At 41.8% G+C, this 27,175-nt stretch overlaps 1 protein-coding gene across 6 annotated transcripts in view; it reads left to right on the top strand.

Moving 5' to 3' along the window:
- Positions 1-26,942, top strand: part of ADAMTSL1 (ADAMTS like 1) — a 1,091,970-nt gene extending 1,065,028 nt beyond the window's left edge. For 3 of the 6 annotated variants that reach the window (XM_072655697.1, XM_072655679.1, XM_072655712.1), the window contains 7 exons: positions 7,832-8,044; positions 10,153-10,333; positions 15,055-15,262; positions 19,439-19,548; positions 21,455-21,675; positions 22,329-22,383; positions 24,154-26,942. In XM_072655697.1, coding sequence (XP_072511798.1) covers positions 7,832-8,044; positions 10,153-10,333; positions 15,055-15,262; positions 19,439-19,548; positions 21,455-21,675; positions 22,329-22,383; positions 24,154-24,253 — 1,088 coding nt within the window. In that variant the 3' untranslated portion in view covers positions 24,254-26,942. The remainder of the gene's footprint in view (positions 1-7,831; positions 8,045-10,152; positions 10,334-15,054; positions 15,263-19,438; positions 19,549-21,454; positions 21,676-22,328; positions 22,384-24,153) is intronic. The other 3 variants (XM_072655705.1, XM_072655687.1, XM_072655722.1) reach the window with 2 other exon arrangements.
- Positions 26,943-27,175: the final 233 nt, after the last annotated feature.

Genomic DNA, 27,175 nt, shown 5'->3' with positions numbered 1-27,175 from the left:
ATCTAGCATGTGTGAGAGACTTACCTTTGTCTTAAGTGGGAGGCAGCATGGTGCTTGGAAAGAATTCTGGATCTAGAATTAAAGTACTTGATGTTACTTGTTATTTCTGCGACCTTGGGCAAACCACTCCTCTTCAGGTCTCAGTTTCTTCTTCTGCAAAATGAAGGGATTGGAATAGATCGTCTCTGAGGTCCCTTCCAGTTCTAAATCTATGGTCCCAGCTCCCAATGAGATGGAGTCCAATAAGTCATCACGAGTCCACCACATTATGATGTGAAAAGATCAACAGAACGAAAGCTTCTCCAGGACAACACCTATTTCTTTTTCTTTTCTTGGTCTTGTCTCCCCAAAGCCCAGCCCAATGTCTGGCATATTATTGTCACTTAATATTTCTTGGATAGATGGATAAATGCCAACCACCAGCACCTTCCAGATAATCCCTGAAAGGATTATCATTAAAGAGCAAGGAACTTCACTGAAATTTCAGAGTAGGTAGAAGAACAGAGACACTGCCTTTCTAACTTCCCTTTCACCAGTCAAGTTTCCTAAAGCTTCAATAGATAAGGCTGAATCTCATAAGATTCAAGAAGGATGTGAAATCTTATGGCTGTGTTTGAAAAACAGACTGCAGAAATCTAACATGCAAGAAATAGGGATGGTTCATTGGAAAAAGATCTGGGAGTTCTAGTGGACTGTGTACTATGGTAACCCAGAGAAGCTAAAACAATCTTAGTCTGTGTTGCGTTACGCTATTTTAGCTACAGAAATCCAAAGGAAAAGTTCAATCAGAAGGAGAAGACTGAGGGAAGCAGTGAAGGGATCCCCAATTTAAAAGGGGATGTGGAAGCTGATGACCTGATGCAAAAAATAAACCAGGAGCTGGATTGACTCAGCTTGACTGATGAAGTCCTCGGTCTCAGTCACTGCCAAAGCAAGTGATCATGTGAACTTGCCGACTTTGGTGATCTTTTTTCTTAAAGTTACTAAGCTAAATTCTCCCACCCCTCTATCTGCTGTATGCTCTAGCTGGTTGGGAGTGGAGGGTTGGGGGGGAGAAGGGGGAGTCTAAGAATGACCACATAGAGAGGCAGGAGAAGAAGGTCAGCTCCATTAGCGGAGACTTCCTTGCTGTCATCTACAGATTAACTAATCATAAAGGAAAATGGAGAGGGAATTTTTATGACAATTTTATTTTCTTGCTGCATCCCCCTCCCTCAGTCCCTTCAGAAGAAAATGGGAAGAAAACCTCACACATCTGTGAATCACAACCTGGCTTTGGCTCAATTTAGAGTCACAATGGACCTACCAAGGGAGGCCTAAAGGCAATATTTTCTTTCACTGGTTAAGAAGGATTGATAGAAAGAAGTTTTCCATTGCCAGAACACTCATTAATCAGGCAGCCTTCCCAAGCCCCGTTTCCTCCTCAGCAGCACTAACTGCTAAAGGTCTTTAATAACCGCTGGCCTTGAGCTCATTCTGTTGTTTCCTTTCCTGGGGCAGGTGCTGAGTTTGGGGGCTGAATACGGTCAATGACTATGTAACGAGGCAGGAAGCAGAAAAAGAGTTCTTAGTCACCTGCATGCAGGGCCCTTCCTATCCCCACAGAAGGTGTTTTATTACTTGGTCTCAGTAATGGGCTCACAGCTTTGGTGTCCAGGCCAGAGAGATGGACAAAGATCATTCACCTGTGAGAAATGATTGATGTGTCTTTTACTTGAACAAATGAGGAATGTCCAGTGGCATAAGGGATCCATGGTGACAAGTAAGGTTTTCTCATTTGCAGTAGAAAATACAATAATTATTCATCAGGAACATGCACAATGGGAATTGGGGCTTCATTCTTCTTTTCTGCTATTGGCTACTAGCTATTCTCAAAGGCCACTGTATATACATCCATGTGTGCATGCAGATAGACATACAAGTAAGCACAGGGAGTATAGACTTTGGAAGATTGAATGATAATCTTCAATGGAAAAAGTATGTTGGTGAGCACTAGGAAAATATTTTTACTCAGTAAAAAGCATTTAAAGACATAGTAGACATGGAAAAGATGATTCATAATAGTGACTGACTGACTAGTTTTGGTCTTAGTTATAAAACAACAGATAAGTAGATTTTTTTCCTGAGATAATTTCTGGTCCACGAGGAACAGTTACATTAATTATAAATACATCGTAGCCAGGTACTGTCTAGAAGTTAACAAATATATTCAATTAAATTCAATGAAGATTAGCAACTAAGTTGTCTAAGGCACACGTAGTCCATGCAGAAACACCCCACATAAAGTTAATACAGTGTCCAAGAAAATTTGTCCTTTACCCAGGCTTTCTGACCCTATCTATCCCTTTCCATACCCCACTTCTTCTTTCCTTTCCCAGCCGGTGACCTTTGACACAGGCATACCTGTGAGAATAAGGAAAGACTTCAAATATGTCAAAAGATCTAATGCTTGCTACATAAAAATCATCAGTGTCCAAGTTTTTATGGTGCTCTGTTCCTAAGACCTTAGCAACTTACAACATAGCGCAGTGCTCAAGACTTTCCCCACAGAGAGATATACACAACTGTATGTAACTTTTAACCACTGTGGGCCTGAGTCATCGTCGTCATTGTCATCATCCTCATCACCATCCTCATCATCACCATCTTCATCATCATCATCCTTATCATCATCATCATCATCTGTATAATGAGGAGTCCAGACAAGATGACCTTGAGGTTCATTTCTATGATCCTATGAAAATGAAAGGAGTCAAAGCCAAGAAAAGGGAACTTCAGAAAATGGGAGTGTTTAAAGTGCCCTCCAAATGGAGAAAGTTAGGTTCAGGGGCCTGAGAAAGAGGTCAACAAAGATGGACCATTCTCACCTGCCTGAACTATCTCCCCTCTTACTCTCCTCCTAGGGAAGTCACTCAGTTACAAAGTTTGAAATCCCCACTACTACATGGGGGCCACCCATGGCTTCATTCTCTTCCCATTCTACATTCTACTCTGCAAGTGGCAACAGCAGCCCCAGAGAGGCTCAAATCCAGAACAGTAGATGCTAAGCAAAAAAGTACCATGTCTTTGGGAACTGGGAGGGTTCCTCGGGGATACAAAGCAGGGATAAAGAGGATACAGGCTTTGAGGTGCGATCTTAATGTCTAAAGAAATGGGACCACAATGAAGTAGGTGAGTGGGAAACATCTACACAATACTCAGGATTTCATGGAAGCAAGATTTGAAAGGAAAATGTGACCTACATACAAATATTAAGGATAAGTCATATCATAAGACAAGGGTTAAACAACATAAGACAGCATATAGGTAAATATTAAATGCATAGTGCCTATATTTCATTGTACTTTAGATCTAGAAACAGAAAGGTCCAAAGTGATCATCTAATATCACTTTTACATGGAAGGTGTGGATAGCTCAGAAAACTAAGGCAACTCCATTTTTGTCTGTAATTCCTCTGTCTTGCCTCTGACTGTTCATATTGCAGCCCCTGCCCTGGCCTGTGACCTTCCTTACTGCTGAAGCAGCAAAGACAATCCTGTCTTTTAGGGCATGGTTATAAGAAATAGCTAACCTGAATTCCTGTTACTAGCCCCAGTAACTGATCCTGTCCAGTCAAGGGATATCATATCCCCACCCTGCAAGCTCCCAGCAACAAGTCCTGTTCAGTCCAAAAGTACCCATCACCCAATTCACCTCCTGCCTAATTGAAATCTACATAAGCTTTGTTCCTTCAAGGAATCTCCATCTGTGCAGGTAGAGATCCTGTGGATGGCAAACTTAATAACCCTTGTTGGTCCCTAAATTAATGTTTTGGGTCTGGCTCTGCTTTGTTCTGGCACTGATGATTTTATCCAAAGAGGAGACAGACTCACTCAAAGTCATATGTAAGTAGATGATGAGGAGAGGGAGATTATATTGTGGAATAAAGTAGTCAGAGAAGACTTCATGGTAAAAGGGAAATTTGAGCTAAACTCTGAAAACTTTAGATAAGCAAAAAGGAAAGGGAAAGACGTTCCAAGCGAGGGACATATGTTAGTAATGTTCCGTTCTTTTAAACTTCTGGACTCATATCCAGGGACCCCCTAAAGTCATCAATCAGTCCATTCCATCTACCTAAAGTGGTGGGAGAAAAGTTTTGGGTTGGAGCCTGAAGGCACACCATCTCATTACACTATGTTTTGCTATTAACCCCTCCTCCAAAATTTTAACCAAATTCACATCCTCTAGGAAGTCTACTTAGAGCCCCAGCAATGGACCTTCTAAACACACCTGAATTTGAAGGCACTACGTCCTGACTCTGTCACTTACTAACTTTGCAACTTTGGGTAACTGTAATTTGTCCAGCTGTAAACTGAGGAGATTGACTAATGAATATCTAAAGTCTCTAGTGTCTTTTAGCTCTAATGTTCTGAAATTCCATGTGGCAGCTACCCTTTTTCTGCTAAGTCTACATGCCCAGCTCATAATAAGCCTTCTCCCTTCTCTCTCTGCCCCGCCCCCTCCACCTCCCATAGGGACAGTGGGTTTAGGATCATAGACTTTCGACCTAGAAAGGACCTTTAAAGATCATCTAACCCAGGGGTTCTTAACTCATTCCTGTATCAGTCTGGTGAAACCTATGAACTCATTTTCAAAATTATGTTTTTAAATGCATAAAATTAAATATAGAGGATTATAAAGGAAGTCAATTATATTGAAATAAAGATGTATTTTCCCATCCAAGATTCCAGAGCCCCTGAAATCTATCCATACACTTTTGGGGGGGCCTATGGAACCCAACTTAAGACCCTTGATCTAACTCCAACCCCTCACTTCCACAGATTAGAAAACTGAGGCCTCCAAATTTAAATAACTTCTCCAAGATCACATGTAGACTACGTAGTAGAGCTAAAATCTAAACAGTGTCCCAAATTCAGTCTTCTCTGCATGGTATCGCAGTGCTTCTCTGGTGAAGTGAGAAAGAAATCAGTACGCCTGAAAGAGGTCTGGGGGACACCCAAATGCCCTCAGCATGCTTCTCTTTAGACATGTCCTCTCAGAAGGTCCAGCTTCATATTTATGTAAACCTGTTTTGTTTTGTTTTTTAAAGAAAAACTATGGTTTCTGGAATGCCTCACCAGTAATATTATCGGGCTTGAAGGACAGCCTCAGGTTGTTGTCTCAGACTTCCTCCCAATTGCTCAGAAAAGTCATTCCTAGTAGAGTAGGAGGAATTGACTTTTAGAAGTAAATATGGCAGTGCTTCTGGCCAAGTGCTTCCTGGTAACTCATGGATGGCTATATTCTCATTTGTCAACTTACAAGGCAAGAACAGAAAATGCTTTACTTGGCTGGTGTCTACATGGCCTACAATTCCTTTTTGTAAGGAGTGGATGGGATAGAAAAATATGCCTACTCACCATCTTTTTCTAGAAAAGTCAGAATGCTTGCCTAGATTAAAGAAAGACCCAAATTCAAATCCCAGCTCTGTTATCTGTGTGACTGTGGGCAAATCACTTCCTTTTTCACAAATCACTTTTCAGATTACTCATCTGAAATAGGAGGATAATGATACAACACTTTCCAGGGTTGTCATTCAGAAAGAGCTTTTAACCTTAAACTGTTCTAGAAATAAGAATTATACATCCTGAAAAGTTGCACTTTGGAAATAAGGTAAGGGCTATATCTCTAGAAATAGATTAAAGCTCTCATTAAAATTTAGTAAAGCTACTTTGATTCAGCAAATTAAAATTCAATAAACACACATGTAATGCTAGGTGTTGGGCTACAAAGAAAGATACAATGCCATCTCTATTCAGAAAGAAATAATACTATTTGTAAGCACTTGTTCTGAGAAAGGAAATTACTATATGACTTCAACTCAGGACTGTTCCGAGGGCACTTGGTTACCCCACCCAATCCTTCCCTAGTACTGCCCTTCAGTTCAGTTCCTTTGGACCATCCCCCATTTTGTGAGATTATCAATGGAGAACAGTGGGAAGAATTCTGAAACTGACCCCAAGAAGATGCAGTTCAGAAGAATTTGACACTTTTCAAATACTTAGGGAGAATTAAGAAGTCAAGAAGTCACCTAAGCCAAGATATGACTTAATAGTCGATATTGTTACAGCACTTTAAGGGCTTCAGTCTTTTATGTACATATCTCATTTGAGTCTCAAAATGACTCCTTGAAGTTGATAGAACAATTACTATTATCACCATTTTAATGGCGAATAAACTGAGGCCCAAGAAAGTAGCCAAAGTCACCCAAGTGGGGAGTAGCAGAATCTGGATTCGGACCTAAGTCTTCCAATGCTAAATCCATTGCATTTTCTTCTAAACCACATACTTCCTACAGAGCTCTGGCTTTTCCCATTGCTCTTTACCTGATAAAATACACACCCTATTGACAGTCTCAGGAAGAGCAGATGTTGCCAAGACCATCCCTAGTATGAAGTTCCACCTGTGCTCCTTCCATTTCTCCATGCTAACAGGGGTAAATCTTTATGGATCCAGTCCCTCAGAAGTCCTACTCTTGTCTCTGACTCCCTGGATGAGAAGAACCTTTCCTTATCAGGACCTCGGTGATTCTTCCTTTAAGCACCCGACCCTCCTAGAGTTCTCTGCAGTCACCATTCCTGGAAGACTCTATGGATCTATCCCTCGGAAGATCTATTATGATGAAATGACCTATTTCCCTCTGTTTTGATTAAATTCAATAGCAGGTTGTTCAGTGTGGTTCTGGCCCTTGGCTTAGCTTCTTCACCTCTTATGTTACCTAAGCTAGGTAGCTTCTTAGCTTAGCTTCTTCATCTCTTATGTTACCTAAGCTAGTTCTAGATCTGGTTTCAATAGTAGCCAGTGCTTCCTAGATGATCATCTCTGGAGGTTATCTCCCCAGGGATGCCAGTAACAGACAACATTCACTTCACCATTGGACTTCCCACTAAACTCCTGTTCCCAGAATTATCATTTTATTTATAGAATCAAGATGACCCCAGTGAATGATCACATCTTTCCGGACTCAGGGTACCAGCCCTACCCATTTCCCTAGTTTCTCTTTGATGATGTATCATCACTCAAGTGTCCCTGGAGGAAGGGTATTATGAATGGATTATTATAATTTTATCATTAGATACTCTATGGATCCATCTTCATCACTGCAGATCATAATTGGATACATGCAAATCAGTGATTATACTAGTCTTTGGTGAGGACTTTTTATGTGAAAGTTTTCTTCTGTGAAAAAGAATTCAAATAGAATTTGTACAAACTGAAGTTTGGTCTCAACAAACACTGATGTATCCTTATGATTTTTCATGCCATACTATTTTAAAAGGTCATTTCTTCACATGTAAAATCAAAATGGGGACAGATCTATATTTTTCAGCAAATGAAAATTGATTGAATTCATGAAAAATAAATATAATTCATTTGTAAACACAATTGAATTAATCAAAAAGTAACATGTTGCCTTCTGAGGGTTTTGAATTCAGTAGTTAATTTTTTTAATTGCTATAACATCTCCATGAAATGGGCACATATTATAAATAAACCTACTTCAAAGAAAAGGGTCTACTGTAAAGGAAACTCTAAGAATATAAAGGTTCTTCATTCAGGAAACAGTTAGGAAGCCCCTGTTCCATACAAAGCACCATGCTAGGAGAGATTTGGGGTTTACAATAGATGTGGTTCATCCAGATGAAAGTCAGATTAGAATTAATTCAAATATCTTTCTCGCTCCATAGATTCAAAAGCCATGTCTTCATAGCAATAATTAAGGGGGGGGGAAAACAAAAAGCCTTTTTGGTGTCTTTGCTGAAGATTTACTTCTTACCTTACCTACTTCTAGGTTGCCCAGTTCAGGGTCAACCTATGCCTAATATCACCTGGTTCCATGATCATCAGCCTGTTGCTACATCAGCAGATCCAACATACCGCATATTGGCAGCTGGGCAGATTCTTCAGATTACAAATGTCAGTGGAGGATCTCAGGGTGAATTCAGCTGCCTAGCTCAGAATGAGGCTGGAATGTTAGTGCAGAAGGCATCTCTTGTGATCCGAGGTAAGAAACAGCATTGCACTATGATTTGGTTTGGGTGGCAACCTGTGATTTTGTCAGCATGCAGAACTACTTTTGTGGAAATTCTCTCCACTGATGCAGTTCAGCAACTCATCTGTAAATTCTAATTTTAGAGATCTGCCAATGGTGTGTATACATACACGTGTGTCATGTATGCATGCCTATATACATGTATAAATGTGTACATAGTATATGTATGTGTGTTATGTCTATATTATACACATGCAGGTATACATGTATACCTGTGTGTATATACATATGTGCATACATGTACATGTATACACACACATATCAGACTTGGCCTTCCCAACTCCAAGATCAATCCTCTATCCACTACTCCATGCCCAATTAATGCATGAATGTAAAGCACTTATAAAGTGCTTGCTATGTGCCAGGGACTGTGCTGAGAACTGGGATATAAATATAGAAATCACGACAATGCAGACACGAAGACAGCACTTTAGGGAGTGATGGCTAGAGAAAGTCTTTGGGTCTTGGAAATCACACTGGTTTGGTTCCATCCTGATTTCTTGAAAAAGTCAACATAAAGAACTAGATAGAATTTTCAAGTTCTGGTAAAGCATTAGAAAGTACCATTATTTCTGATTAATATATATCCTTAGAGACTGAATCCTAGAGCCAAACAAAATCTCAATCTTCATAAACTGAGTCTACCTCAGACATTTTGGAATTGAAACATACAGCCTTTCCAGCAGGGCATAGGAAGGGGGTACACATTTAAAATACACATCTATCTGCCCTACAAGTTACAACCAGGGCAGAATACCAAAGGTGGCAGTTTTATCCAAACAGCAATATATTCCCTCTGTGTTCATTTCTAGTAAGGATAATACAAAAGAACCATTAGGGAAATGCTGGTCTTGTGTGCTTGTTTGGCTGACAGATGACGTGGGCCCTGTCTGGAAGCTTCCATCTAGAACAAGTATAAGAATTTGAAGCATGTGCTTGGATTGAGCATCACCTCCCTAAGGATACCCTGCCATCAGACATCCCCGTGCATTCTCCTGCAGCTAACAACTGTAGTTTCCAAAACAGTGGGACAAACTCCGATTGGGCCTTTCTATAAAAACCCATTAGAAACTTCTAGCTTGGCATATCTGGGTTTCTCCATAGGCCTGTGTGGAACACTTCAAAGAAAAATTCCATTGCACGTTGTTTCCAAAATGCAAAGTTCTGAAGGCAAGGAACAGTTGGATGACAATATGGAAAGGTAGCCTTGGAAAATTTAAAAAAAAAATTTCCAAGCCCATAAAACTTTTTTTCCCTTAAGCCCCCTGGCTCCCGCCTACTCACCCCACAATAACATGGCTTCATAGACAGAAAAATAGAGATCAGTTTCCCTGCTGGCCAGCCCTCCTACTCTGCTACACCTCAGCAGCTAGTGGGGATCTGCACTGTTTGTACGGCATCGTCTTGCAAATGAAGCACTAAAAGTTTACAAGCCCACAAGTATTCTTAAATATTCTCCTGCCCCCACCTACACACATATATTCAACATAAGAAAGTAAAACAAACTCTAATTCTCTACATCTCATTTCACATCCCCAGAACTTATCATAGTGTTTGGTATATGGTACATGCCTAGTAAGAGCTTATTGCTTGACTGATCTCATACAATATAAACGTAGAATTTCTTAAGCTTTTCAGCTATTTATCAAGTTTGTGATTTACAAAATCCATGGGATTTAAAGATACAAAGGGTCTGAGAGATCATTTGTTATAATATCCAACCACTTTATTTTACAGATAAGGAAAATGAGGCATGTACCAGTAAAGTGACTTGCACTACTCACAAAGGTAGCAAATGCCATAGCCAAACCTAGGTTCTGGGACTTCAGATCCCTTTGTCCTCTAAGATATTATTATAAATTTAAAACATCTTCATCTGAAGAAATAAGGAATATTTTGGGGTGGAGAGAGAATACTAAAGGAAAGTTCTAGTGTAAGTATGACCTATAAAACCAAACTAGGAGTAATGGGAAGGAGTTTAATAGTTACATCTACTAGAAGAGAGAGTGCTATAAGTAACCCCAGGGTTATTTTCCAATTTTACCTTGTGGCTGCTGAAGAATACTGGTGGGCTGTGGACAAACTGGTGGGATGTTCAGCCTCATGCGGAAACAAAGGAGTTCAACAGCTCCAGCTGAAGTGTGTGCTGAATAACACTGAGGTCAACCCTTCATACTGTGCGGGAAAGGCTAAACCGACTGTGCAACCTGTAGCCTGCAACCGAAGAGACTGCCCGTCCAGGTGAGTCTGTCAAACAGAGTATCTTTGTTGGACTTGATCTAACCTATGTCACTTGGACCCAGGGCTAGAGCTTCATGTCATAGGTTCACAGTACTTAGAACTCCAAAAGACCTTTGAGATTAGCTAGTTCAGCCTTTCCATTTTATTATTGATGGTGAAGTTAAGGCCCAGTGAGGGAAAGAGACTAGTCACAGAGAGACATGATTCAAACTCAGGTCTCCTAGGACTAAATTAAGTGTACTTTCCACCATAGCAAGCTTTCTTCTGAGGAAGCTGCCTAATTCACAAGAGACTCTCAGCTATGGTACTTGGAAAGCATGAGGAGCCTTACATCTTTTTCTTCTCTTAATAACTTTACCAATCAATAGACCAGTTCAGTTAAGAGATGTGTATCCATTTATTTCTTCAGGACATACTCTTGACACTGCACCAAGTTAAATTTGAAGCAAATCTCCATCCCCCATCATTCTTAACAGTTCCAAAGATTTCTGTGTCCTAGGTTTTGGGTTCTTCCAAGGGTCACTGGCAGCATACTATACAACTTCATAGTCATTAGAACCCTATCATAATTTTACCCAATCTTTATCCTTCAACACCAAGATTGGTGCAGAGGGACCTGATAGAATCAGAGCGCAATTAGGCTTAGGGGTTTTTTTACCTCCTCTCTATGCCTCAAGAGAAAGAATCAATCCCCTGATTTTAGGATGCTGGTCAATGAGGGATGGAATGGGTTCAGTTATCCAGGGGCTATACTGGTTGAATGTGGTGGGTTAGTACCCAGCTGTAGTAGGGCTAGACAGACTGCTACAATGCCATTTTATTACCTTTCCATAAGACATTCACCTCTTAGGCAACTGTTTTGTCTTTTGCCAGCTGAGTCATAAGAAACAGTTGAAACCAGGAGAGATTCAATGAAATATGAAACACACTCATTAATATCAGCAGTTTGACTTGCTGACGGGAACGTTTCCACGGGAATGATTAATGTCCTTTTATACCCTTCCTGAACTGTAACACAGCCCGTACCACCCCCACCCCAGCTCCTAAGAAACTGCTGAAATGGATATTTGGAAATCAAAGTGGATTGAAACACAGACCTGAGATTCACCAGGGACATAAGAAGCTGCAAATTCTGCCCTGCCAAGCTGTGTGAAATGAAGAAGAGATCTTTTCTTTGCCAGGGACTTTTTAATTTGATTTGGTGATGGTTGGAGTCAATCAACCTAATTTACTCCTGTAAATGAAATAATAACGGATAGGTCTGCTTGAGTTTCAGTGCCCCTAAGGAGTGTTAAAAAGTACCTCCTGCTTGCTTCCCAAAGTAATCATAGATGTGGGCATTTCTGCTGAGCTGGGTTGTTGGTTGGGACTACATGCAGAGGAATCTTCTCCCCAAGGCAACTGCAGTATTCAAAGTTACCACAGCCTAGATTCCCTAACAAAATGAATAACCACTTTGTTACACATTCCCCCAGGTATCCTCTTCCAAAATCCCGATTTTCCAGGAAGGGAATATCACCAATTCTTTTACCTTTAATCATTCTTCAGATTATTTACTTGTTATATTTAGCAATGTTAATCTCTACAATTTTTATGCAGAAAACACAGTAATGGCCCACAGTTAATAAAAGGCTCTCCCTCGTCATTCTTTCTCACCAACACATGTGGATTCATGGTTAGACAGAGGAAGCAGGTTTCTTTCTTTTTGTCCCTTAGAGATAATAAAGGTGTTCCTTGTAAAAGCCTAAAGCAGACATTCTCCCTCAACAATATCAAATTACTTTTTCTCAAGACATTTAAAGCCACCTTTGTTTTTCTGAATGAAATAACTAAGAAGTAATGAGCAACTTTTGTCTATGTTTCTATTGCTTTTCTCACACTGACACCACATCTGTTGCAATGTGTCAAGATTGCAATGCCACATTTTAGGAAAGACTGTGAAAGCTGAAGCAAGCACATCAAGAGAAAAGAGACCAGGATGGTAAGGGAATTGGAAGCCAGACCAAAAGAAGACCCCACCAAGAAATTGGAGAGGTTGACTTGTGGGGAGCTTGAAAGCTATCTGCAAATATTTAAAGAGTTGTCTCCTAGAACAATAATCAGACTGGGTCAGCTTGGCCCCTGAAGGCAAAAGTAGAAGCAGTGGGTTTCACTGAAGCTTCTACTTCTGTCTTCAATGCCAAAAAGATCTTTGGAACAAAAAGGACAGAGCAAAAATGACTAATGGGGATTGATATCCAAGATAAGGAGATAATCGGTGAGCAACTAGCCACCCTTGACAAGTTCAAGTAACGAAGCCCAGATGGATTTCATTCTTAAGTACTGAAAGACCTGACAGATGTGTTCACTGACCCACTGGATGTGAGTTTTGAAAGCTTTGGGTGAATGAGAGAAGTAGAGCAAGATGAGAAATAGGCAACTGTCCCAATTTTCAGAAAAAGGAAGACTAGAGTCTGCAAGCTATAGGCCAAAGAGCCTGATTTCAATTCTTGGCAAAATTCAAAACTGATGTATTGAAAGAATAGCTAATGAACATCTAGACAAAGAAAATGGTGGTCACAAGCAGCATATTCATAATGAACAGATCACAGTGGACTGTCTTTATTTCCTTTTTTGAAAAGATTATTCCACTGATGTCAGTGAAAAGCCATAAATATCATTCTCCTAGATTCTAGTGAAACATGTGAGTCTCTCATGCTATTTTCATAGATAAAAATTAAGGAATGCCACCTAGGTAGTAGTATGATTAAGTGGATTCTGAATTGGTTAATTGTTTGGACTTCACAGGTAGTAGTAATTAATGATTCCATATCAGTGTAGAAGGCAGTCTGCAATGGAGTGCCCAGGGAATCTATGTTTTGCTATGTCCTTTAGCATTTTTGCCAAGTGACTTGATAAAAGTGTAGAGGGAGGATATTCTTAGTAAAGTTTCAGAGGGCACAAAGCTTTGAAGGATGGATAATTCCTTAAATAAGTTAGGATTCACAAATATCTTGATAGGTTAGAGCACTGGGCAAAATCAAAGGTGATGAAATGTAGTAGAGAGTTCAAAAAAATGAATTTTGCAAGTACAACATGAAAAAGACAGCTAAGAAATGGCTCCTTGGAAAACAATTCAAAAAAATGAATTTTGCAAGTACAACATGAAAAAGACAGCTAAGAAATGGCTCCATTGGAAAACAATTTTATACTACTGAAAGCTCAATATGAATCGACAATGTGAGATAGTGGCCAGGAAAGCTATTATCATCCTCCACAGCACTGAGAGAAGTGGTATCTAGGACTAAGGAGGTGGTAGTCTTATCATACTCTGCCCTGGTTATGACCAAGGTGATACATACTTTGGGGCACTACATCTCTTCTTGACCCTGGGCATTTTCTCTGGCTCTCTCTCCTCATCTCTACCTACTGCCTTCTCTGGCTTCCTTCAGGTCCCAACTACAATTCCTGTCTTCTACAGGAAGCCTTTCCCCAACTCAATTCTAGTGCCTTCCCTCTGTTATTTCCTGTGTATCCTGAGTTTGGCTTCTTTGTATTTATTTGCTTGGTTATTATCTCCCCCATTTGTTTATAAGCTCCTTGAGGGCAGGAACTATCTTTGGCTTTTTTTTTTTAGATTCCCAGTGCTTAGCATAGTGTCTGATACATAGTAGGAACTTTATAAATATTTATTGATTGAGAGTGTTAAGAGGAGAGCAACAGAAGATGGGAAAGGGCATTGAATTTATGCTACACGAGAAAGCCTAATTGAAGGAACAAGGGATGTTTATACTGCAAAAGAGCAAAATAAGGGGTTGGGAGCATGACAGCCATCTATAAGAATTTGAAGTCCAGTCAAGCATTTACTATGTGTCAAGCACTGGGCTGTCATGACAAAAGAGAAGAAGGCAACTTGTTCCATGTGGCCACAGGAGGCAGAACTAAGTGCAGAGGGTAGAAATTACTGAGACAAATTTAGGCTTAATGTAAGGGAAAACTTCCAAACATTTGGGGGGCATGGGACAGTATTCTGAGATTTTTATTTATATGTGCAACTCCTAATATGAAATTCTCTGTTAAAAGAGATTGGATCTTTAACATGGACTTGGAGAGTTGCCTGGGCCACTGAAAGTTTACCCATGGTCTACACAGCTGGTCTAGATTAGAGACAAGTCTTTTTGCCCCTAGAGCTGACTCTCTATTCTCTCTGCCATGCTGATTCTCTCTTAAAGATTACAACAACCCCAAAGAGAAGGACTTGCCTCAGATATTGCCGGGTTCTACCTCACTTAAAGGCTTTAAGCAAAGACTGGATGATCCTTTCTCAGCATAGGTAGAAGTTAACTAGACCCAATTCAAACCTTCTTTCCCCTTCTAATAGTCTTGAGAGTCTCTGGAGCATGATGACTACCAAGATGAGAGACAACTTCCAAGTAGCACCATCCAGTCTTTACATGAGCTGACACTTGGTTTTCTGGGTATCTTTCAAAATCTTCCTTTTGGGTCCCTTGTCTAAACAATTAAAGAGAATTGTTCCTATTGATTCCATACTGTCTGTATTGTGCACAAAATAGATCCATGGTATTGGTTATGAAATAGGTCATTTATGTGCCCAGATTACCACAAATTAATATCTACATAGAGAAAGGTAAACTTTGGACATCTAGGAAGCTCTTTATGGCAACCCATGATGCAATCCAAGTCCTTATGGCTTACCTAATCCTTTTCCCCCCTTCTAACAGGTGGATGGTAACTTCTTGGTCATCCTGCACCCGAAGCTGTGGGGGAGGGGTCCAGACTCGTCGAGTTACATGTCAGAAGCTGAAAGCCACTGGAGTCTCAGTACCTATGTCCAATGATATGTGTTCCCAACTGGCCAAACGACCTGTGGACACCCAAGCATGTAACCAGCAGCTCTGTGTTGAATGGGCCTTCTCTAGTTGGGGCCAGGTAAGGAACTAGACACCTTTTATTTTTATTTTGAAGGTAAATTTGTCAGTTTGCTTATAGTTGCTTACATAAGTTCCCACAATGGCAGCCTCCCCTACTTCTATAGAATATTCTTCTTTTTTCCATCTCTCTTTCATCCTGTTTCAAGTCCCCTTCCTCATTCCTAATGCTATATCCTTCTCCCAAGATTTTATTATTTCATGCTCTATTTTAACTCTCCTCTCCTCTTCCCATCATGTCTTTCCTAATACCCTGCTATTCTCTGCCTTATCATTCCTTTAGATTTTTACATTTTCCTGCAACACCTAAAGTCTACTAGAGGTACCTACCCTGTCATGCTTAACTCTCATAGGGCCTTTTCTTCACTGTCTGCTAGACAACGTTAGAGAAGATGAATCCTGTCCAGTATGTATCACAATCTGAGTACCTTTAATATATAATTTCAAGCCCCATTCCAAGTCTAGCCCTACTTCACATACATAAGAATAAAATAATCCAAATATAAGTGCAGGAAAAGAAGTTTGCAAGGAAAACTTTCATTTGGAATGTGATTCCCATTCCCAAGGCTGTGCAGCAAGTAGCTGAAATACTTTTCCCCCAAAAGCCTGGAAATTGGGAATAGTCTTGTGCATGAAGTAGCAGCCTGAAGAGTTATCATGAATTTGGAGCTAAAATCTTTCATTTTATTTGGACCATTCAAGAGCTGCCAAACAAGTTTTGAATTACACTGAAGGATGGCATTTTTTCAGAGTACCTTTTAGCTTCATAATATTTCCAAGGATGAAAATTAACAAATGGAAAAAAACTACTTTAAGCACTGATAGATCCTTTAGAGTCTATTTTCCTGTCTCAGCTAGATTCTGCCATTCATCACTCCCGGGAGGGACTGTACTTTTTTCTTTCATTTTTTCTAGATTCACAAGTAAGTGAGAACTCAATCAAGAAATCTATTTGTCATCCTCCCCAAAAAAGCCTAAGTTTTCTAGTGAGCTAACCAAAAAGCAGCTGTAATAATGAAATTCTCCCAGTCTCACTTCCAGTTTCCAGGATAAGAATCACTCAAAGTTAGAGATGTTTCTGATGCAATCCAACAGGCATTTATTAAGGGTTTACTATATGCAAGGAACTGGGCGTGGTGCTAGAGAAGCAAATACAAAATGAAAAGAAGCCCTTACCCTCAAGGAGCTTATATTCTATCAGACACCAGATGGAAAAGGTAAGTATCAATATGACAGCTTAAGAAAGCAGAGTGAATGAGGGCACCAAGAAAGGTTTTCTGCAGGAGGAAGAATTTTTAGCTCTCTTCAAGGTTAAGACATGGTCTCCTTCAAGTCATCCCTAAGTTCAGCAACCTTGGAAAGTAGCAGAAATCAGCAGATGCTGAGCCACTTGGGTGATCTGAAATCTCGTCCTCCAAAGTCAGTGTGCTATTCTACAGACTTTGAAGGTCTATTCTATACATCTCAAGTAACTGGAATAAATGTACTAGTTGGGTCAGGAGAATGCCAAGACAGCATTACTAGAAATAGTGAGAAGAGTTCACAGTAACGTCCAGGTCCTCTTACTACTCTCTTTCATGGCGGATGGTGCAGTTTAGAAGCACCGTTTTCCCTCTCTCCATGCCACCCTTCATTCCAACTCAAGACTTAATTATCAGTTCTTGAATGGTGCAAACAAAATGGAATATTTTAGTCCCAAAGTGATAATACCTCTTAAGACTTCTTCTTCATGTGCAGGACTGTTCCCATTTTCCAAGTTTGGAGGTGAGGGGGAATTATTGCAGTTTTCTAACTTTAAAATGAAAGCTATAGGCAAAGCAAAACTGCTTCTCCCAGCAGAATTCAGCCACAAACTAGTCCTTCCGTTTCTTGCCAACTGGGATGCTCACTATAGTTGGCATTATTTTAATTCACTTTTAAGTAGCTGAGAAAACATTACTACAAAGTTATTGGTGCCTTTGGCAAAATTGGGACCCATTTATCATGAGCTGACCGGAAATAAAGGCATTGAAATTCTTGGATATATTCTTTGGAAAACATCCACTTTCAAGGTAACACTCTGTGATTCTCTGCTAGAAAAGATCTAATGTTCTGGGTAGAAAGGCATGGTCATGCTGTGTTCCACGGCACCACATTCAGTTAAGGGTTTCGGGTATGGACAGGGCTACTTGATGCCAAATCACTGTACTGCCTAGATGGATATGTCCCCTTCTTAGCTTCCTTTCCCCCTCACTCCTTTCCTTTGCATAAACATCATCCATAGTGGACATTCTCCTACCTGGAAAAACCCATTTTTTATGTCTCTCTCCAATCTCAATAAGGATCCTCTTGCCTAATCAGGCAGTGAGATGGATTCCAATTAGGAATAGATCACTAGCTCTGGTTTCTACATTATGTCATCAGGGTCACCAGATAGGACATCAGATTTATGTTCAGCAAGATAAATGATCCTTTCCCAACAGAGTGGAAAAATGAGCAAAGAACCTACCCAGGCCCTTCTTCATATAATTTTTGTCCCCTTTTATCATGGATTATAATCAATTATTTGATCTCACGAACCTATCTTTTTTTTTTTGCCTGGAATTTTCTTTCAAGATTCAATTATTCAGACAGCAAACATTTATTGAGCGTTTTCTTTGGTCTTAATACAGTGGTAGGATAATAAAGAAAACTAAGAGATGGTCCTCCCTTATGGAACTACCAGCCTAGCAGAGGGGAGAGTCACTAAAACAAAGATTTGTAACAGCATTATAGAAGTGCCTTAGAAAAATCTCAACACAAAATGCTATATTCAAGTCCAAGTGTGGGTGGGGATAATTATATTGACAAGGAAGTGGTCTTTGGGTTTCTTCCATTTTAAGGGATGGTTAGAAATTTAACAAGATAGGGGGAAGGGGAAGGATGAGAAGGAAGGCACTGAGGTAGAAGAGTGTGTCCCTACCCAAACATTCCCACCCACATTTCTATGAAAATGCCTTTGGAACAGTCACATGCACATTTCTGTTTCTCCATCTCCTTTACTTCAATAAGGTTAGGAGAAATAATGCTGGTATTTCCCTTGGGAAATTAAAAATATTTCCTCAACCTTCAAAAACCTGGCTTGGACCAATGCCCTTTATGGCTGATATTTCTCACCTAACTCCTAAATAACTCCCTGTGGTTTTATGAACATCACAGCCAAAAAAAAAGGACCTTTAAGGGCCCAGAAGTGAATCCCTGCCTTAAGAAGCTAAGTATAAAGCTACATCCCACTATTATGATCAGAAAGCAGTTGTTAGTCTTTTTGCTGTTCTGAATAGGACTGGAGATAGCCTGATGAGCTTTGTGTCTTCCAGAGACTGTTATAATAGTGGCATTTATTGTAAGCTGAGTCAATCCTAGATTGTCCCTTTCAGCTCCCAGAGAGTTTTCCTTAATGTTATTCGTCAGTAAGAGAGTAAGGCCAAGTCAGTGCCAAAGGGCTGGCTGGCTTTCCCCATCACTGGCATTTTCCCAAGTGTTACCACACTCCATATTCCCTTCATGCCCCAGGTTTCACATCTGCCCCATGATCACCACAGAAAGGTGTTTTCCCCATTTTGGCAAGCCTTGGGAACGTGCATTACTTCATTTTTTTGCCCAGTTTTTAACCTGGACGCTATGAAACCAAGGGCAAGTTGGGGAAATAACAAGGTCTGGTTTCTTAATTTTGCAAACATTCATTGGTTTTGAAAAGCAGCAGCTCAGTGGAGGCCACATTGTTTTCAATGCCCTCCACCCCCAGTGTTCCATTTATGTTTCTCAAACTTTATCGCAAGATACACTTTCAAATGATCCATGTGGAAGAGAAACAGCTAAGATTCTTGGTCTGGCTCCTCATTGGTTACCAGTAACCACTTGAGAATAGAATATAGTGCATTCAAGCTGTAAGGAAAACAGTCCTAAGCATCCAGTGATTCTTTCACTCCTACTCCCCCTCATGTCTTTGAGACGATTTGATTTTGGATGAAGCTAGCAACCAGACAAGATTCCCACGGCCCATGCCTCGAAGTCTTTGTGAATTCACTGAAGCTCATTTGCAGGATCCGGGTCTCCTCCTCATACCTACTATCCCCCACCAAGCACACCCTCCCAGAAGAGAAGAGGCTCCGTTCCTCTGTCCCTTTCACACAATGCCTTTCTTCTCCCTGGTCCACAGTGTAATGGGCCATGCATCGGGCCCCGCCTGGCCGTGCAGCACAGACAGGTCTTCTGTCAGACGAGGGATGGAATCTCCTTACCTCTGGAGCAATGCAGTGCCCTCCCAAGGTAAGAACACCCCTGCACCCTTTCCCCACAGGAATGGGAACTTAAGGGCTTTCTAAGCAAAATTCACTACCCTTCCTGTCCTCCGGTTTCTAAGGACAGGATTTCATCCCCTTCACTCTACCACTTATACTCCCTTTCCAAAGTTTCAGGACTTTGACAGGGAAGGGGATGCAGCAGGGACTGAGGACTGGGGTGATAATGCAAGAACACCAGCTGCCAAATGAGTAAACTTGGGCAAAGACCACTACCCACTGAATCCCAAAAGGGCCTCAATAAGATCTCTCTCTGCCACCCCACCCATCAAATGACCAGCCCAGGCCAAGAAAACCATGACAACCCTGTTCTTTAACATTCCCAGAGCAGAGAGGATGGGGGAGGGTTGACAGTGGCTTAGGACCCTCCTCTAACCCTGAGTCACATAAGAGAGATTTTCTCAGTACAGGCAGCCCATTTGGTCCACATCAAAGTAATTTCCGTAGAAGAAAACATTCATCCCACCTCCCTCAGCAATCTTCCTGGGAGGCAGGCTCAGTTGGAAGGTACATTTAACCGCCTGTCCATTGCAAAGCAGAAGGCCATGTGCTCCCTGGGTTACTTGCGTCAACATCCTTCTTCTCATCCAAAGTCCCTCTCTCTGTTTCATCCAGACAAACATTGGTTCTGCTTTCTTGAGATCCCAAGACAGCAAGACTGAAGGAGAGTCATATATAAAGCAGACCCACCCAGCCTCCTGCTGCCTCACTAGTTCAAAGATCTCCAGTTCTGTTAGCATGGCTATGCCCTCAACTGACACTGAGCAGAAACTTCTCTAACTTAACAGATGGTCTTTAAGGACTGCTGTGTCCAGAGAATTCATCCCCTTACGGCCAACCGCTCTGATCTTCAGATTGCAGCCTTATTCTCTATCACTATGACAGTATTTAAGCCCTTTCCAGACTAGCAGAGAATGTACTTTGCCAGCCTATCCTTAAAGAACCCAGAGTTACTCTTTTGCCATGATGAAGCATCCAGGGGGAAGGGAATAAACATTTATATAGCACCTACTGCACACCAGGCCATGTGCCAAGCATGTTTCATTTGATCCTCACAACAACCCTGAGAGGGAAGAGTTATCTCCATTTTACAGTTAAGGAAAATAAGGCAAGAAGAGGTTAAGTGACTTGCCCAGGATCACACAGTGAATATGTATCTGAAGTCATATTTGAACTCAGGTCTTCCTAACTCCAGACTCAGCACTCTGTCCACTGTGCCACCACCAGCCTCTAATCAGATGCACATATCTGAATAAATACAATAAGTAGTAGGTGGTATAGTCACAGGACCATAGGGCTATACAGCTGGATGGGACCTTGGAGGTCATCAAATCCATTGCCCCCATTTCACAGATGAGGAAACTCAGAATCGGACAGTGACTGCACCAAGGCCACAAATTAACATGGCCATTAATTAAGTCATTACAAGTAAAAAGTTAAAATTAAAATCCAGGTTTCTTGACTGCCAATCCAGTGAGGCGCTCTCTGTGTGGGTGGAGCTAAGTTGGCTTCTCCTTTCATTCCCTGTGGTCATCCTAGCTCAGTAGGCATATAGAGGACAAGTCCCAGAACAGTAAGTGATGATTTCCAGTGAAGCCACTGTACTCTGGTCATGGATATAGTGAAGAGAGCACTTATTTGGAGTCAGGAGACTGTTAATAGTCGTGTGACTGTGGGTAAGTTATTTTAACTTCCCTGTGCCTCAATGTTCCCATCTGGGAATGAAGAGAGTACCTCTACTAGCTCCCTTGCAGAGAATATAGGGAGGAACATTTAAAGCTGAGGGAAAAGGTGAGTTGCTGTTAGGGTAGAGATCCTGACACTGCCTCCTGCTCCCTGAGAAGACTGGTAACCTCCCGTGCATTTCTTCTTAGACCTGTGAGCACTCAGAATTGCTGGGCAGAAGCCTGTGGTGTGCACTGGAGGGTCAGCCTGTGGACACTGTGTACAGCGACATGCGGTAACTACGGTTTCCAGTCACGCCGAGTGGAATGCGTGCACATCCGAACCAACAAACCTGTACCAGAACACCTGTGCTCCTGGAGACCTCGCCCCGCCAACTGGCAGCGCTGCAATATCGCCCCTTGCGAAAACAGTACGTTCCAACCCAAAAGAATCCTCTGCAGTATTCCCGCAGGGCTGCGGGTCCAGAGGGCAGCCCCAAGGGCCCGGACCCCCTGGTTAGTGCTATGGAACAGGCTTTCTTAAGGATTACAATCCCCAGGCTGTGTAGACCAATGTCCTCAAAAGGAACCTTTTCCGTGTGTGTTTATGTATCTGTACACATGAGTGTACAAGTGTATGTGCATATACACGTAGAGTGCCCATGTGCCACAAAATTAATTTACTGCTCTATTGGTCAAGCATGATGGGTGTGACCTGGGGGTTCCAGCCCTCATCTGGAGAAAGGGAGAGGTTAGGCTCCTCTGGGGAGAACCACCAGTGGGAACCTAAACACACTCAGCATCCAGCTCATGTGTGGGCAGCAGGCAGCAGCAAGGCCTTGCCAGTTAAAATAAGCATTATAAACAAGGAAGAAGAAAACCATGAAGTCCACTTGGAAAACCACCACTGCAGGGTCTCGCCATGAAACAACAAACATCCCTGTTATCTGGTTTCCTTCCCTCTTGGCCATGCAGTAACCAGAACTCTTCAAGGAGCCAACACACATGCATTTTGCCATTTGACACCCTTTTTATAGACTCGCAGGAGCTGAGGACTGAAATGGACCTCCCCTCTTTTTTACAGATGAGGAAACTGAGGCCCAGAAAAGTGAAGGAACTTGCCTGAGGCCACTTAACTAGTAAGGGCTAGAGCCTGGATTTCAACCCATTTCTTCTGCTTCTGACGTTCCTACTCTATTAGAGCATGTTCCTGTCTCCCGAGTCCAAACTCTCCCTACCCCACAATCCCCAATAGTGGAATGTTCAAATTAGGTGAGGATTTGGTTTTTTTTTTACCCTTTTCAAATCCTTCCATTTTTCTTAAGGAAAAAAATAGAGAAACCCTAGGACAAAAAGGAGGAAATAGAAAATGAATTGAGGCATTCAGTTCTTCTGTCATGTCAACAAGAAAATATTCCTATGGTGAAACAGACAAGTAAGGGGTGCAGAGAATAGTTATTTTTTTTAAATGACCTTGAGTTGGTTGTTCTGTTCAGATGGCAAAGAAGCTCTTAAAACAATGACAAGTTACAAAGCAAACTGTTCACCTTAACGGAGTTAATGATCAATGTGGTCTTTTTCCTGTTCTGTAAAGTTTTCTGTTGATGACATCAGCAAATATGTCCTAAGTACCTGTGTGCAGAGCCATTCACTGGGCACCCTAACATGACCAACACAGCCACTCGGGATCTGTAGTATTCCTAGTAGTATAGCATCCAGACAACAGGTCCTCAATGGTAAAAGACAACTACCTGACAAGTTGTACCAGTGCTTAATAAGGGGACCTTGTAGTAGCATTAATCTACCATCAGATGCTACCTCAAAGTAAAGCACAATTAGTCCAGTTTAAATCCATTTGGAATTCAGTTAAGTCTTTATTCTGCACCAGCACTCTGTTTGGCAGTGATTGTACAAAGAAGAGTAATGAGACAGACCCTGCCCTCAAGGAGATTACAGCCTAGAGGAGAGGAGAGGGGAAGATGTTGGGGAGAGCGAGACTGGTTTCACACAATTCAGTAACATAAGGAAGAATATGATTGAGGTAAAGTGCTATGAGAAATTTTATGTGGAAGAGACCCAAAGGAGTTAGGTCTGTAGGGTCATAGGATCATACATCTAGAACTGAAGGGACCTTCGGGGTCATTGAGGCCAGCCCCACCTCATTTCAGAGATGAGAAAACTGAGACCCAGAAAGGTTGTGACTTGCCCAGGGTCACACAGGGTCAGAAGTGGGATATGAACCCAGGTCCTTCTGACTTCAAGTCTAATACTTCTCAGTATCAAAGGTGACATCTGAAAGATGCCATCTCAGCTGAAAAGGAGAGGCTTAGAGTGGTTCTTCAGTACATTCCGGTTGCTTCTATATTCCTCATGAGACATGCTTAAAACATGCATTCTCCTATCACAAGCATAGTGAGGGCACAACCTTCTTTATCTCATTTGCCTTTTCAGGCCTTTGTTTTATGGCTGATAGTGAACTTCTTTTTCTGTAGTGCCCCCTTCTTCATCCCTTACACTGTAAAGAGTGAGAGAGGATAAATACCTTAAGAGTAGTTGCAGGCAAGCATGTGCTTCACACAGGCTATACTAGACAGTGCCAGGGAAGGAGAGAAATGGAGAAGGAAGCCAAGGTTCCCACCTCCTCTACTTCGAGGGGAGAATGGGTGGTGCATCAGATGGGAGGAGGGGATCTAGCAGCCTGGAAGAGAAACCTGCCTATTCTGGGCCCAGATTCATCAGTTCCGCAAAGATATATTTACATCTACATTCCTCTGGCCCAGTCAGGCCCCATTAACCGCACCCCAGACCCCCAGCCCTCCTGGCCTACACAGAATAGCGTTTGTCGATTTGCCTTTATTTCACCATTTCCTTTCTGTCCCCTCTCCCCATCCCCTCTCCCCCTTTCCCAGTGGAGTGCAGAGACACCACCAGGTACTGCGAGAAGGTGAAACAGCTGAAACTCTGCCAGCTCACCCAGTTCAAATCTCGCTGCTGTGGGACTTGCGGTAAAGCCTGAAGATGGGGAGCTCTGGCCACACACAAAGGACTCGTGCAACCAAGTGGGACAGAACTCAAGCTTTCTTCATTTTATTTATTTATTTTCCCCTTTCTTCCTTCTCCCTCCCCACCCCACCCCCACATGCACCCTCATCTGACTGACCTCCTCCTTGACTATAAGGGCTTCGACAAGCTTTCCCTTCCACACCTCTGGAAGACAGAATGCGATAAAGGCAGGAATAGCTAGAATTATAAAAGGAAAGGAAGAAAAAGGTTCTAGGCTGAGCCAGGCCCAGAAAAAGCAAGCTGCTTAAGGGGGGGCTTCCCCCATGATAACACAGAGAAGCTAGGAGAAGGTAAAGTCCCCCAAGGCCACCACCAATGCCCTGGGCCCCAGGAGGCTAAGCCTCTGCCATGCCTAGTTGGCTCAACAGACAGGGGGAAGAAAATTGGGGGGAAAAAAGTGGAGGGGGTAGATTTGTATGTATTTACACAAACTTTGGACAACTAACAGGGTGTTTGTTTTGTTTTAGAAGAGTGCAAGTAAGTGTGTGTGTATGTGTGTGTGTGTGTATGTGTGTGCTTGCGCGCGTGCATGTGTAAAACACAGGACTGTCTCAGTTTGTCTCATCTGCCTACCACATGTGCTTTGTCACAGTGAGGATGACTGGAGGGAACCAAGAAGAGTGAAGTTTGAGCTGGAATGGGAATTAGTCTAGAACCCAACCTTTCTCCTTCTTTGAGGGAGAAAGTAGGAAATAAGGTCATAAGAGAGTGGAATATAAAAGGAATGAATTGAGAGATAGTGAAGGGGATGGTGGAAGAAGCACTAAGAATTATGAGGTATAGTATTATCTATAAAATAAAAGGGATGGGGAAAGAGACAGGGAAATGGGAACTGGAGGTATAGTCTGGTACCACATCAGAGGTTGTCATTGACTTAGAATCTAAAGGGACATAAGAGGTTATCTACTCCTACCTGTTTCACAGATGACAAACTCAAGGCCCAAAGACATTAAGTGACTTACCCAAGGTCACACAGTCAATAAGAATAGGGCTTGGATCTGAACCCACAATCTCTGATTCCAATCCAGCCCATACTTTTCTTTGGACAACACTGTCTCATAAGAACCAGTTATGCTAGACTCAAAAATGCCATGTGTCCCTTCAGCTGATGAGCTTGTGCTCCCTTAAGTCAGCCCTCAGAGCTGGCATACTGCTTTCTGTTTGGTAAATGCCTACTCCTTCCACAGGGAATGAGGGAGGCTTTTGGGGAAGGGACATTCCCCACTGCAGCCATTATTTTCTAGGATGAATGAGTGACATGTAGTGGCAGATGCTTTCTATTGACTGGCCAATGGCACTGTAGGAGCCAAGAGTGGTATAGCAGGGGCTGGAAACCTTCATCCTTCTCCCTTAGTGCCTTACAAGTAGGTGTGTCTTAGGGCAATGGAAGGACCTGGTTCTTGTGAGGCCTTTCTGCCTTTGTAGCTCTGGCAGTCAAACAAGTTTGTAACCCCCTGTGTTATTGTGTATTAGAAAGCTTCATTCAACCAACCAGGAGTTCCCCAACACTAATCGCCATGATGCTTCAAAGGCACATAAAGACTTTATTTGGGAGACTCTGATTTTTGGAACAACTTCCTGTTTCCCTTGTTATGGCAGAATCTGGGCACCAATGCCATACATAACATGATTATGACTGGGGAGAGGTAGTGCTTCTAGAGTGAGCCACAGCACTGCCCCTCTGCCCACACAAGAATAAGCCACCACTCAACTCTGGGAGTGCTGCCACCAGTGCCATGGCTCTGTCTTCAGCCTTAAAATTCATTTGGGGAAGTCGACATCAAGGTCAACAGCAACGTTCCTCTGCCGTATCCTTCCCCCAGGAAGTAATGAGGGAATGGTCAGAATATGTGTCTCTCTCCATTCTTCCTCTTCCTCCAGAATTGGGCTCCCAGAAATCATGTTACTTAGAATCAGTGTAAGTTTTATTTAAAATAAAAAGAGAATGTCTTCTATGTCTGTATATCTTTTTGTGTATATTTATTAGGATTTCTTGTATAAAAAGTGCAATATTAATAATTGTACATGATGTTGTCCAGATAAAACTATCGGGGTGGGGTGGGGGGGTACTTTTAATGATCTTCCTGAAATTGTGTTCCTGTCAAATCGGTGGTGATATTGTATGTTTTTCTATTTTAAATGGCACTTGACATCTAACTTGGGAATACATTCATTCACTGTGTACAGAATACATGATAAACTCTTACACATGGGATGATGGGGCAATGAGATGGGCTTAATTTATGACATGGTAGTTTTGCATGGAATAAAGGGCAGTTCCCTTTAATAATAATGGAGTGATTGTTTCTAGTTCAGTAGCTAATGGAAAACAGTGGGAAACTGTACATTTCATAATGAGTGAAACCTTCCCAATGCAATCACCTATAGGGTTTTTGCACCTGGGACTATGCTTTGCAGAAACCCCCAGAGAGCCACAATTTGGAATGGAAAACCCTGAGTTCTCTTGCATGGAATGAATGTACTTTCAAATGTTTGTCCTGTGAATTGTGACTTGGCAGCATTGCAATAAGAAGAGAAGGGTTGCGAAATGCTGTGGAAGGATGTGACTCCTCCCTGAAAAACACAAGCCTGTATTTATATTTTTTGTACAGATAATGCAGCTTATTTATTTAAATTCTGTTGTCAGACTCGTTATTTATGAAGTCTAACTGGTTCAATGTTCTGTGGAGTGAAAGCCTTCCCCCCTCCACCCCTTCATATAACATGACTCACAGAGAGGTCCCTTTCTTTGGTCAGTAGCATTTATAGCATTACTAGTCAAGTCAACAAGCTGTTAATAAGTCTCTGCTATATGCCAGGCTCTGTGCTAAGTGACTAGGATACAAAGAAAGGCAAAAAATAAACAAA

The sequence above is a fragment of the Notamacropus eugenii genome, chromosome 1 (assembly GCF_028372415.1).
Source record: "Notamacropus eugenii isolate mMacEug1 chromosome 1, mMacEug1.pri_v2, whole genome shotgun sequence".
Lineage (NCBI taxonomy): Eukaryota > Metazoa > Chordata > Mammalia > Diprotodontia > Macropodidae > Notamacropus > Notamacropus eugenii.
This window is presented reverse-complemented; position numbering and strand designations above follow the sequence as displayed.